A 12,971-nucleotide genomic window follows, 5' to 3' on the forward strand; every position below is an offset into this window, starting at 1 on the left:
GGAGCTCTTGCTTATCACATACTTCTCAAAGCGACGATGTATTTCAATATTTTTATCATTTGTCGAAGCTTTGGTCTATATGTTGTCATCAATTACCAAAAAGGGGGAGATTAAAAGTGCAACTATCCCTGGGTGGTTTTGGTAATGATTAACAACATATAGCTCATTGAACTAATGCTATTTCAAGATGAATATTTCAGGAAAGTTCAATGATTGGCATGGCATGGATTAGGATTGTGGACCCCTCAAAATGCTAAGGACAAAGTATTGTCTCAAGCTCTAAAGCTCAAGACTCTACAGTTTACTTTTAGTGATCCAAGATCACATTGAGTCTATAGGAAAAGCCAATACTATTAAAAGGGGATGAGGTGTTGCTTAATGGCTTGCTTGCTCAAAATGCTTAGTGATATGCTCCAAAAACCCTCAACCACTTTCTCATATCCACATATGTCCCAAACCAAAAGTCAAACTCGGCCCCACCGATTTGATCTATCCGGCGCCACCGAGTTCGTTTGACATAGCCACTGCCAGCAACCCTTGTCACTTCGTTCTCACCGATAGGGATCTCGGTCTCACCGAGATGGGATTGTAAACTCGTTGTTTCCTTTCGTAACGTTTCAGTCTAACTGAGATGAGAAATCGGTGCCACCAAGTTTGCAATGCAAACTCCATGTTTCCCTTTCGTAACGTTTCGGTCCCACTGAGATGAGCGAATCGGTCCCACCGAGTTTGCCCGACCAACTCTCTGGTTAGCTTATTACCAAAGTTGGTCCCACCGAGTTTGTGTAATCGGTCTCACCGAGATTACGTTATGCCCTAACCCTAACAAAATCGGTTCCACCGAGTTGACGTGTCGATCCCACCGAAATGCCTAACGGTCACATTATGAACTAAATTGGTCCGACCGAGTTTTCTGATTCGGTCCAACCGAGTTTGGTAATTTGCGTGTAATGGTTAGATTTTGTGTGGAGGCTATATATACCCCTCCACCCTCTCCTCATTCGTGAGGGAAGCCATCAGAACATGCCTACACTTCCAGTATTCATTTTCTGAGAGAGAACCACCTACTCATGTGTTGAGGCCAAGATATTCCAATCCAACCATATGAATCTTATCTCTAGCCTTCCCCAAGCTGCTTTCCACTCAAATCATCTTTCCACCAAATCCAAGCCTATGAGAGAGAGTTGACTGTTGAGAGACTATCATTTGAAGCACAAGAGCAAGGAGTTCATCATCAACACGCCATCTATTACCTTTTGGAGAGTGGTGTCTCCTAGATTGGTTAGGTGTCACTTGGGAGCCTCCGTCAAGATTGTGGAGTTGAACCAAGGAGTTTGTACGGGCAAGGAGATCGCCTACTTCGTGAAGATCTACCCTAGTGAGGCAAGTCCTTCGTGGGCGATGGCCATGGTGGGATAGACAAGGTTGCTTCTTCGTGGACCCTTCGTGGGTGGAGCCCTCCGTGGACTCGCGCAGCCGTTACCCTTCATGGGTTGAAGTCTCCATCAACGTGGATGTACGATAGCACCACCTATGGGAACCACGCCAAAAATCTCCGTGTCAACATTGCTTTTGCTCCCTCCAAACTCCTCCCCTTTACCTTCATATGCAATCATTTACATTCCGCTGCTATACTCTTAGAATTGCATGTGTAGGTTGATTGCTTGACTTGTGCTAAGTTGCTAAAATTTGCCAAGAAATAAATTGGGGAAAGGCTAGATTTTAGTTGGTCAAGTAGTCTAATCCCCCCCCCCCTCTAGATATACTGTCGATCCTACAGTGGACTTTGGTGGACTTGCCCAATGATCATCAAGCCATAGAAAATAAATGGATCTTCGAGAAGAAGAGTGACGCACACGGTAATGTTACTGTCTACAAAGCTTGACTTGTTGCAAAGGGTTTTCGACAAGTTCAAGGAGTTGACTACAATGAGACTTTCTCACCCGTAGCGATGCTTAAGTCTGTCCGAATCATGTTAGCGATTGCCGCATTTTATGATTATGAAATTTGGCAGATGGATGTCAAAACTGCATTCCTGAATGGATTTCTGGAAGAAGATTTGTATATGATGCAACCAGAAGGTTTTGTCGATCCAAAGGGTGCTAACAAAGTGTGCAAGCTCCAGCGATCCATTTATGGAGTGGTGCAAGCCTCTCGGAGTTGGAATAAATGATTTGATAGTGTGATCAAAGCATATGGTTTTATACAGACTTTTGGAGAAGCCTGTATTTATAAGAAAGTGAGTGGGATCTCTGTAGCATTTCTAATATTATATGTAGATGACATATTGTTGATTGGAAATGATATAGAATTTCTGGATAGCATAAATGGATACATGAATAAGAGTTTTTCTATGAAAGACCTCGAAGAAGTTGCTTACATATTGGGCATCAAGATTTATAGAGATAGATCAAGATGCTTAATTGGACTTTCACAAAGCACATACCTTGATAAAGTTTTGAAGAAGTTCAAAATGGACCAGTCAAAGAAAGGGTTCTTGCATGTGTTACAAGATGTGAAGTTGAGTCAAACTCAATGCCCGACCACTGCAGAAGATAGAGAGAAAATGAAAATCATTCCCTATGCTTCAGCCATAGATTCTATCATGTATGCAATGTTGTGTACCAGACCTGATGTGTGCCTTGCTATAAGCATAGCAAGGAGGTATCAAAGTAATCCCGGAGTGGAGCACTGGACATCGGTCAAGAACATCCTGAAATACTTGAAAAGGACTAACGATATGTTTCTTGTTTATGGAGGTGAAAAAGAGCTCGTCGTAAACGGTTACGTCGATGCAAGCTTTGACACTGATCCGGATGACTCTAAGTCGCAAACCGGATACGTATTTTTATTGAATGGAGGAGCTGTCAGTTGGTGCAGTTCCAAGCAGAGCATCGTGGCAGGATCTACGTGTGAAGCGGAGTACATTGCTGCTTCGGAAGCACCAAATGAAGGAGTTTGGATGAAGGAGTTCATATCCGATCTAGGTGTCATACCTAGTGCATTGGGTCCAATGAAAATCTATTGTGACAATACTGGTGCAATTGCCTTGGCAAAGGAATCCAGAATTCACAAGAGAACCAAGCACATCAATAGACGCTTCAATTCCATCTGTTATCAAGTGTCGGAAGGGGACATAAAGATTTGCAAGATACATACGGATCTGAATGTTGCAGACCCGTTGACTAAGCCTCTTCCACGAGCAAAACATGATCAGCACCAAAGCTCCATGGGTCTTAGAATCATTACTATGTAATCTATATTATTGACTCTAGTGCAAGTGGGAGACTGAAGGAAATATGTCCTAGAGGCAATAATAAGGTTATTATTTATTTCCTTATTTCATGATAAATGTTTATTATTCATGCTAGAATTGTATCAACCGGAAACTTAGTACATGTGTGAATACATAGACAAAATATATTGTCCATAGTATGCCTCTACTAGACTAGCTCATTAATAAAAGATGGCTAAGTTTCCTAACCATAGACATGTGTTGTCATTTGATGAACGAGATCACATCATTAGGAGAATGATGTCATGGACATGACCCATCCGTTAGCTTAGCATTATGATCATTACAGTTTCATTGCTACTTCTTTCTTCATGACTTATACATGTTCCTCAGACTACGAGATTATGCAACTCCCGAATACTGGAGGAACACTTTGTGTGCTACCAAACATCACAACGTAAATGGGTGATTACAAAGGTGCTCTACAGGTGTCACTGAAGGTGTTTGTTGGGTTGGCATAGATCGAGACTAGGATTTGTCACTCCGTGTTTCAGAGAGGTATCTCTGGGCCCTCTCGGTAATACTCATCACTATAAGCCTTGCAAGCATTGTGACTAATGCGTTAGTTGCGGGATGAAGTATTACGGAATGAGTAAAAGAGACTTGCCGGTAACGAGATTGAACTAGGTATGATGATACCGACGGTCGAATCTCGGGCAAGTAACATACCGATGACAAAAGGAACGACGTATGTTGTTATGCGGTTTGACCGATAAAGTTCTTCATAGAACATGTATGAACCAATATGAGCTTCCAGGTTCCGCTATTGGTTATTGAGAGGAGATGCGGTCATGTCTACATAGTTCTCGAACACGTAGGGTCCCCACGCTTTACGTTCGATGACGATATGTATTATGAGTTATGTGTTTTTGATGACCGAAGTTTGTTCGGAGTCCCAGATGAGATCACGGACGTGACGAGGAGTCTCGAAATGGTCAAGACATAAAGATTGATATATTGGACGACTATATTCGTACACCGGAAGTGTTCCGGAGAAGTTTCGGATAAAACCAGAGTGTCGAAGGGTTACTGGAACCCCCCGCCGGGAATTAATGAGCCACCATGGGCCTTAGTGGAGAGAGAGGAGGGAGGCCAGGGCAGCCCTCCCCCTTGGAGTCCGAATAGGACAAGGGAAGGGGGGCGGTGCCCCCCCCTTTCCTACTCCCTCTCCCTCTCCTTCCTTCCCCCTCTCTCCCTCTTGGTGGAATCCTACTAGGAGTGGTAGTCCTAGTAGGACTCCCCTTGTTGGGGCGCGTCTAGGAGGGCCGGCCGGCCTTCCCTTGCTCCTTTATATATGGGGGCAGGGGGCACCCTAGAACACACAAGTTTCTCTCCCAACCGTGTGCGGTGCCCCCCTCCAGAGTTACACACCTCGATCATACCATCATAGTGCTTAGGCAAAGCCATGCGTCGGTAACATCATCATCACCGTCGCCATGCCGTCGTACTGACAGAACTCACCCTCGTCCTCATTTGGATCAAGAGAACGAGGGACGTCATCGAGCTGAACGTGTGCTGAAGCGGAGTGCCGTGCATTTGGTACTTGATCGGTTGGATCGCGAAGAACTTCGACTACATCAACCGCGTTATTGAAACGCTTCCGCTTTCCGTCTACGAGGGTATGTGGACACACTCTCCCCTTTCGTTGCTATGCATCACCTAGATAGATCTTGCGTGATCGTAGGAATTTTTTTGAAATTACCGCGTTCCCCAACAATTTTTCTTTTCGGCGGGCTCGTGCTCGGGCGATCCTCTTGCATATGCTCGCTTTGCTTGGGCTTTCCTGGGCTGCCGGGCAGGGACTGACTCCTTGCGCATTTGTTGTAACCTCCAGGTGCTTTCCATGGTGCAATATTTGCGTACCATGTCCGATAATTCAGCGAAGTTTTGCACGCGGTGGCGGGCGAGGGCATTTAAGATCCCTGCGTCCCGGCAGTTGAACCGAAAGGCTTCACTTATTTCTTCGTCCCGACAGTCCATTATCTTGTTTTTTAACCAAGAGAAATCTGGCCCAGTAATGATGGACCATTTCTTCGGGCTGATGCTTGACGTACATCAGGTCCCATACGTCTGGTCTTCCCGCATCCGAACAATATTCGGCGTGGGAGGTGGGTGGGAGTTTTTTTGGCAATCCCGTCTTCTGTGAGTCTTGGTCGTCGGCAACGACGAGCTGTGCCTGGGCTATGTCCGGATCTAATAGCGCAGTGTTTGGACGTACGCATGTACGTGGTTGGGCCGACTCAAGGTCAGATCATGTATCATAGGCTGAGTCCGAACTCTTATCTTGTCGGGTGTCCGTCTCCGGGCTAGAGACCCGGGTGTATACTGTCATGAGCTTCGGAGATCGTGATCCCTCCGTCCTTTCTTCAATGGTAGCGACGAGGTGAGTGATGGGAGGGATGTGGATCTCCCTGTTGTCAGGTTTAAGCCCGATCTGGTTGTAGGTCGTAGGCCTACTGACGGAGATTCCCATAGCTCGGAATCGATCCAACGGGTTGTTTACTGAAGAGGTCCCCGTCGCAGCCATGCCTCCTAGATGTTTGGTCGGATGTTCTTCAGATACTTTGATGGCTTTAAGGCCAGACTCCGGATTGCGTCGGCTCCCTTTACATCCACCGAATCCGAGGTCAAGGCGTCGGGCTCAGCGGGTTCTTCGGAAGTGGGGCTTCGTCGGGGCCGGCGCCGGACTCCAAGTTCCGGTGGCCGGCTTCGTGATCGGCGGTGAGGTTTTCAACCGGGTTCAAACGACCGGTGAGGTTGACGCGAAAAGTGATGCTGCCGAACGTAAAGATCTGGCCGGGGACGAAGATGTCCCTGGCACTAGCGGGGTTTCCAACGAATAGGTGGGCCATCGATCCTTTGGCGATCCGCAGCGGAACTCTCAATGAAAGCACCAATTTCGGTGTCAAAACCGGCGGATCTCGGGTAGGGGGTCCCGAGCTGTGGATCTAGGATCAATGGGGAACAAGGGACGAAGAACACGGTATTTACCCAGGTTCGGGCCCTCTCGAAGAGGTAAAGCCCTACGTCCTGCTTGAGTGTATTTGATGTGTATGGTATGGTTATAGAGTGGATTTACCACGAGATCAGGCCAGCTAAACCCTAGGTTGATGGGGTGATGGATGTTGCTCTGGCCCTAAAGATTAAAACCCCTTGATTTATATAGACACCAATAGGGTTAGGGTTACATGCGATCGGTTATAATGGTGGAAAGATCACGCTAACCCTTGACTTAGAGGGCAACCATGACTCCGAAGATCTCCTGTCCGGCTAAGGATCCACACTCCAACTTGGCCCCATAGTGGCCCATCAGTTCGGCCCATACGCAAATGGGCCGGCGGCCCGAGGACCCCTTAATTCAGGACTCCTGAGTCGTACTCTCGAAAAAAAGGTGAAATTTGCTCTCATTTGCTCAACAATTGGGAGGTATATCTACTAATATGATGTTTATCAAACAAGATATCAGTTGGGCTTACATAGTTACATTTGCTGATTTTCGTAACAGTTTTAGCTGGCATCCGATGATGACATTGTCAAGTGCCGATTTACACATGTTGGACAGACTTACTCTCTGTTGGCATTTGGCACCGAACGGTTTCACCACCTTTCCGTTTGTGCGTAATTAGATGGCTGGAGAAAACGAGTTACTCCACGCATAAAAAAATGTGGTGGAATGCGCTGTATACTCACAATTAATGGACATGCTTATTCAAACCAAGGCATTCAGTGTCATCTTTGACGATTATAGAACGATAAGTCGCGTAAGGTGTTCTCCACTGGGTAGACTGGGCCTTGCCAATCCTCATGTGGTTGGTTGTTAGATGAAAGGAGCCTGTAAATCTTTGTATGTCTAGCATTTTTGGGATTTTACTGTGCTCTCTATACACGCCCAGTTTCTTCTTAACACAATACAATCACAAATGCCCACATACATGTAATATTATAAATTTTCGAGAGAAAAAGTTCCGTAAATATACAGAATATATACACTATCTAACATCTACAAAATTCTAAATCAAATTTTCTTGCAGGGTAAAAGGACCCTATTATTTCAAACCAAAACTTGATGTGCTGTTCGAAAAAAAAAGAGACAAAGTTATATTGAGCCAAATCTAATACACACACTTACATACAGACTTCGATGCATTTCAAATCCATATACGTCTTCTTCGTTGCTCCGTACAGGTTCCAAGTGGATCTCACAACAACAAAAGCTCAAACATCACAAAAGAATGCTAGTATGACTGAGGATTGGTTAGTATCATATTCAATCTTTTCTACAACACGCACAGCACCAGAGATATGTATGTAGTATCATATTCATATCCTGAAGCTGGCTACCTAGCGGAGTTCTAACTTAATCAGTGATAGTGACGCGCTGTCTCCTTGTATTCCCATTTTTGATTTCGACCGGAACCTCTTGGTGCTGCTGCTGCTGCTGTGACGACCGCCGGCGACCAGCTGCGGCGACGCTCTCGTCACCTGCTCCCGCATTCCGCCCGCCGAACAGCTCGTCTATCATGGTGATCACGTCCCCCGGCGTCAGTCTGGCCACAGCGCCCTGCCGCCGGTAGAAGAGCCTGTACATGGGCACCACGGCCTCCTTGGCCGCCGCTCTCAGCGCCTCCCCCATCTCGTCGTCTGCCGCCACCCACTTCTCTTGCATCGCCACCATCTGCACCACCGCCTCCTCCACCGCGCCGCCGCGAAGCACCTTGCTCCCCCACGCCGCGCGCACGTACACGTCAACGTACCCGCGCGCCTTGGCCATCTGCGCCTCCGCCCACTCCTCCCCGAGGATCCGCTCCAGCTTCGTGCCGCCGCCCACCTTCTTGGCCACGTAGTGCGTGTTGTTCGCCAGGAACAAGTAGCTCAGCGCCGGTTCCCGGTAGCTCCCGGCCTTCGCGTCCAGCTTCCGTAGCAGCACATGCACGAGCCAACCGATGGGGTTCGACCACACGCTCAACGCCGGCGAGGAAGACGACGACGACGAGAGATCCGACGACGAGCCCATGCTGCCAGAGGCGAGGGATGACGTGTCCGTGAACTGGTCTGCTCCTACCCCGACTCCTTGTTGGTAGAAGTATATGTGAGCCAGCGCGTTCTCGTAGTCGGCGAGGAAGCTGAGGTAGTTCATGACGTAGCGGGTGAGCGGGTGCACTGCGCCGCCGGGCACCGTGCCCTTGGACGGCTCTTTCTCGATGGCTGCCTCGAAGCTGGCCACCATGCTCCGGACCGCCTCGCTGACCTTGGTCGTCACGAGGGTGGCGGCGCGGGAAGTGACCTCCGACTTTTCCCCGAACGCGGAGACGATGGCCGGGAGTATGGTTTCGGTGAGCGCGTCGTGGACGTCGAGCACGCGGAACAGCCGCTCCGGCGCGCGCCGTGCCCGCCCGACGGCAGCCTCGGCGACCGCTAGGATGTTGGTGGCGTGATCGTCCGCGATGGCTCCGAACACCGCGTCGCCGACGCCCTCGTTGTCGCCGATGAAGACGCGGTCGCAGAGCTCCCGCTCGGCGGAGAAGACGGACGTGAAGGCGACGCGCGCGCCGGCGAGCCAGGACTGTATCTTGGCGTCGACCTGCTCCCAGGAGAGCTTATGGACCTGCGCGTGCTGCGGGGACAGCGAGAAGCCGTGCAGGCGCTGCAGGTTGGCGGTGACCGCCGTGCGACGGCGCGCCTTGAAGATGGACACGCACTCCTTGCCGTACCCGGCGGCCATCATGGCCTCCGCGACCACGCGAAGGTGAGCGCAGGTGTCCATCAGGCTTTGGTCATCGTCTTGCTCGTGGTCATCATCAACCTCACCATCATCATCATCTTGGCGGAAGCGGAGGACGGCGGGGAGGGAGGTGAGGAGTAGCTGGAGCTCGCGCTGGAGCCTCCGCATGGCCGTGTCGAGAAGCTCCTGCGCGTGGATGAGGCCATGGCCCCCGGCGTGGAGGGCGTCGGCGGTGGTGGCGACTCCCGAGGCGTAGAAGAGCATGGCGCGGTGGAGGTCCTTGGCGGCGCGCAGGAAGGCGTCGACCTCGTCCGGGGTGGAGTCGAGGAAGAGCGAGCTGCCGAAGGAGTCCTCGTCCGGGTGCCACTTGTCGAGCAGGATGGCGGCGGCCGCCACCGTGTCGTCGACGACGGTGGCCGGGAGCGTGCGACGAGGGGCCAGGGGGCTCCGGCCGCCGGCGCGCGTCATCGTTGGTTGCAGCGGACAACCGACGCTCGATGGGCGGGCGATGCGTGTGGGAGAGAAAGAGACCGTACGTTGCTTAGCGGCAGAGGTAGCTAGCTGAGCGGTGCCTTGGTTTGCAAGGAGGAGGCGAGGCGGAGTTTGTTATTAAGAGGATAGGATGGCCGGCAGGGGGTACTTATAGACGGACGGACGACTCGGCATTCCTCCATCGGAAATGTCGGTCAAACGTGACACCTCGGCGGCCCGCGTGCGTCAGCCTGCCTCACGAGGATGGGCACAGGCGCGTTGCGGCCGTGCATTCGAATAGAGTATGGCACGCGGGGAAACAGCGTGATGAAATAGTAGTGTACTACTCCGATTTGGACTATTAGCTAATTTGGAGTTAATGATGTGGAGATTGGACTGCGGCGTAAGCTGGTCTCTCCACCCAAATACTCCTACGAGGGCCAGGTAGTACGCTTTTGTTGCCGGCGCTACACGGCATTTACAAGAGAGCAACGCGTAAATTGATCGCATCGCACAGCCTCCTCGAAGCTGCTTCCAACCTTCCAAGGCCTAAATACAACCCACGCCCTCAATACAAGAGACAAATTTACCTTGCACCTCAGCCTTGCGTTTTGTCTCCATGCCTGTCATAAAATTACTTAGTTTATGTACTGTACGGAGACGTTTGGCCTCTTGCTTTCTGTACCTTGCTGGAGTATAATGTCCAGGCCTCTTCTATAGTTTAAGTTTTTTGGATGAATTGATGCGTGCAGTTCTACACTGTCAAGTAAATGGTGATTCTTTTTAAGAAAAACAAAGAAGAAAAAGAGATCAACGGTTACTTTGGTACCCAAACATGAGATGTCAGTAAGGGCATCTCTAAAGCGAACACGTAAACTTTCCGCAACAGTTAGGACCGAGCTGTTCGCACAACGAAAGCTGGTAATTTGTCTCGGTCCGTGGAGCAGTCCAGACGTGGTTTCTCCCGTAAATCGGAGACAAAAGTGAAGAAGGTTTGCTGGAGTCCGGACCGCTCTCAATCGCGCTTCTGGCCGCCCTGGCCCACCAAAAAAAACTGCACCCCTCTCCCCCGCGCGCTCCTGCCAGGCGCCAGCTGTCCATATTCATGCCACTGTAGAGCGCGCCGCTCCGCATTGAAGACGGCTCAGGACGGACGCGACTTCTCACTGCCTCCGTCATTGAAGCAGCGCGCCGGCCGAGGGCGCCGCCCGCTGCACGCCCAGCTGAACACGCCTCCTCGGCGCATTCATACGCTCCCATTAACCCTGCGTGGAAACGCAGAAACCTACTTCGGCCATACGTCCGTTCATGAGCGGGCCAACATTAAACGCAACGCCGGGCAAGCTTCTTCCGTCCGCCCTTTATTTAAACGATGGCAGGCGCCAGGCAAGAAGCACACCCCTCCACCGCTCCCCCATCTCCTTCTTCACCATTTTCTTCACCATTTCGATGGCATTCGACGGACAAGAAGGGCAGTTCTCCGGCATAAAAGCGGCATGGTGGCCCGCCGAGCCTGGTTGATACAAGCGAGGCCGCTCCAAGCCAGCTCACGGGGGAGTGGCGAGTTGCTCCAGGCCGACACGGAGGGGAGGACGGCGGCATGGGCATGCACGACGCCGCGTCGTACCACCCCTCCAGTGCCTACGACCGTGCCATCACTGTCGACGCGCGCGTAGTCGCGCCATGCAGACAGTGAAAGAAGGTGGACGCATGGAGGAGATCGACAAGTCGATGGCCAACGCATACGCGTCCACTTCCGCTGGCAACTTCGGGGGAAAGTAGAACACGGGAGGCCGTCGCTGCTTGGGTCCTAGGAAGGACACCCCCGGCGCGTCGCCGGCTTGCACAGCCGATGATGTGTGCGGTTTCTTCTTTATCTTAGACCACCCTGGCCTGGACGTCCACGGAAGCACCCTTCCCCTCCCGCTGAAGCACCCTCTTCGCCACACTCTGATGAACGTGTTAGAATATATATAACCGTATTGTTTTGTATGGTTATACGGTTGTATATGTGTAGTCCTTGTATAGGTGTCCGTATATTGTACGACACGAACTCTGCCTTGTAACCTATATATATATATATATATATATATATATATATATATATATATATATATAGATCAATACAAGGCACCACAACGTGTGGTTTCCCTAATCTTACATGGTATAGAGCCTAAAAACCTAACCCTAGCCTGTGCCGCCCTCCTCCTCCTTCCGCTGCCGCCGAAACCACCACCTCTCTCGCCGCCGCGCCCACACCGCCGCCTCCATGTCGCAACCCAACGCCGACGCGACGAACCAGGCGCTGGCCGCCGCCAAGGAGCGCCAGGACGCCGAGGCCACCAAAGCCGCGAAGGCAAAGCTGCCTCTCGCGACCGCCGCCGATGGATCCGGGACGAGCGTGGGGTCTTTCTCCTTGACCTCGCTGCATGCCCAAGCCGTCGGTCTCCACTCCATCAAAGGCCACGTTCCCATCGAGCTCGCGCTTGACACCGGCGTTCACCGGCAGTGGCGCACCTTCTTCCGCATCGCTTGTCGCAAGTACGCCCTCCTGGATCACCTCGACTTCGATGCTCCCGATGCGCCGAACCCGGAGTGGTCTCTCCTCGACGCCACCGTCGTCTCCTGGCTCTATGGGTCTGTCTCGCTCAGTATCCTCGATGTCGTCATGACGCCTGGCGACGATCCCCTCGTCGTCGATCTCTGGAACAACAACAACGGTCTCTTCAACGACCACAAGATCAATCGCCAACTCCACCTTACGGCCGAGCTCGGCGATGTCAAGATGGGAGAGATGAGTATGGCCGACTATCTCCAGAAGGTCAAATCCCTCTCCGACGGGCTTGCGGATCTTGGCGCCCCCATTGACGATGCCGAGATGGTGGTCCACTGCCTCAACGGCCTCTCCGAGCAATACGAGTCCGCCGCCGATCTCATCTCCCTCATGCCCGGGATGACCTTTGCGCAGTGCCGCTCGTTGCTTGCGCTCCAAGACATGAAGCGCAAAAACCGCCGCGCCCGCAACTCAGACACGACCCTCTTCACCAACACCGGCAACCCTGGCAACACCGGCAACCCTGGCAAGGCTCCTGGAAAAGGAAAGAAGAAGAAGAAGGCCGCCGCTGGAGTCACCAAGGAGACCCCGGCGCCCGCGACCCCGCAGCCTGCCACTCCTTCCTGGCCCTCACCGCAACATCCCTGGAACGGCGCCATCCAGATGTGGCCCTATGGCCAAGGGGGGCTGCTCGATCGCGCGCCGCCCGGCTATGGCGCTGCTCCCGGCTACGCGCCCCGGCACACCCCGTCGCCGCATGCGTTCTACACCCAGAACCCGTACGGCGTTGCTCCCTACGGCTACGGCTACGCCCCTGGACAGCTCTCCTACGGCCTCCCCGGCACTGCTCCAGCATCACCGGTCTCATCTTCGGCTTCATGGGACTAGGGCGCGCTCATGCATCAGTTCCAAACCATGGGGCTGCAAGC

At 51.8% G+C, this 12,971-nt stretch overlaps 1 protein-coding gene across 1 annotated transcript; it reads right to left on the reverse strand.

Annotated features, from left to right (window-relative positions):
• Nucleotides 1-7,367: 7,367 nt before the first annotated feature.
• Nucleotides 7,368-9,609, reverse strand: LOC119364031 (exocyst complex component EXO70H1-like). The gene has a single exon (XM_037629430.1). The coding sequence runs from the start codon at nt 9,483-9,485 to the stop codon at nt 7,653-7,655; it is 1,833 nt and encodes a 610-aa protein (XP_037485327.1). The 5' UTR covers nt 9,486-9,609; the 3' UTR covers nt 7,368-7,652.
• Nucleotides 9,610-12,971: the final 3,362 nt, after the last annotated feature.

The sequence above is a fragment of the Triticum dicoccoides genome, chromosome 2B (genome assembly GCF_002162155.2).
Source record: "Triticum dicoccoides isolate Atlit2015 ecotype Zavitan chromosome 2B, WEW_v2.0, whole genome shotgun sequence".
Classification (NCBI taxonomy): Eukaryota; Viridiplantae; Streptophyta; class Magnoliopsida; order Poales; family Poaceae; genus Triticum; species Triticum dicoccoides.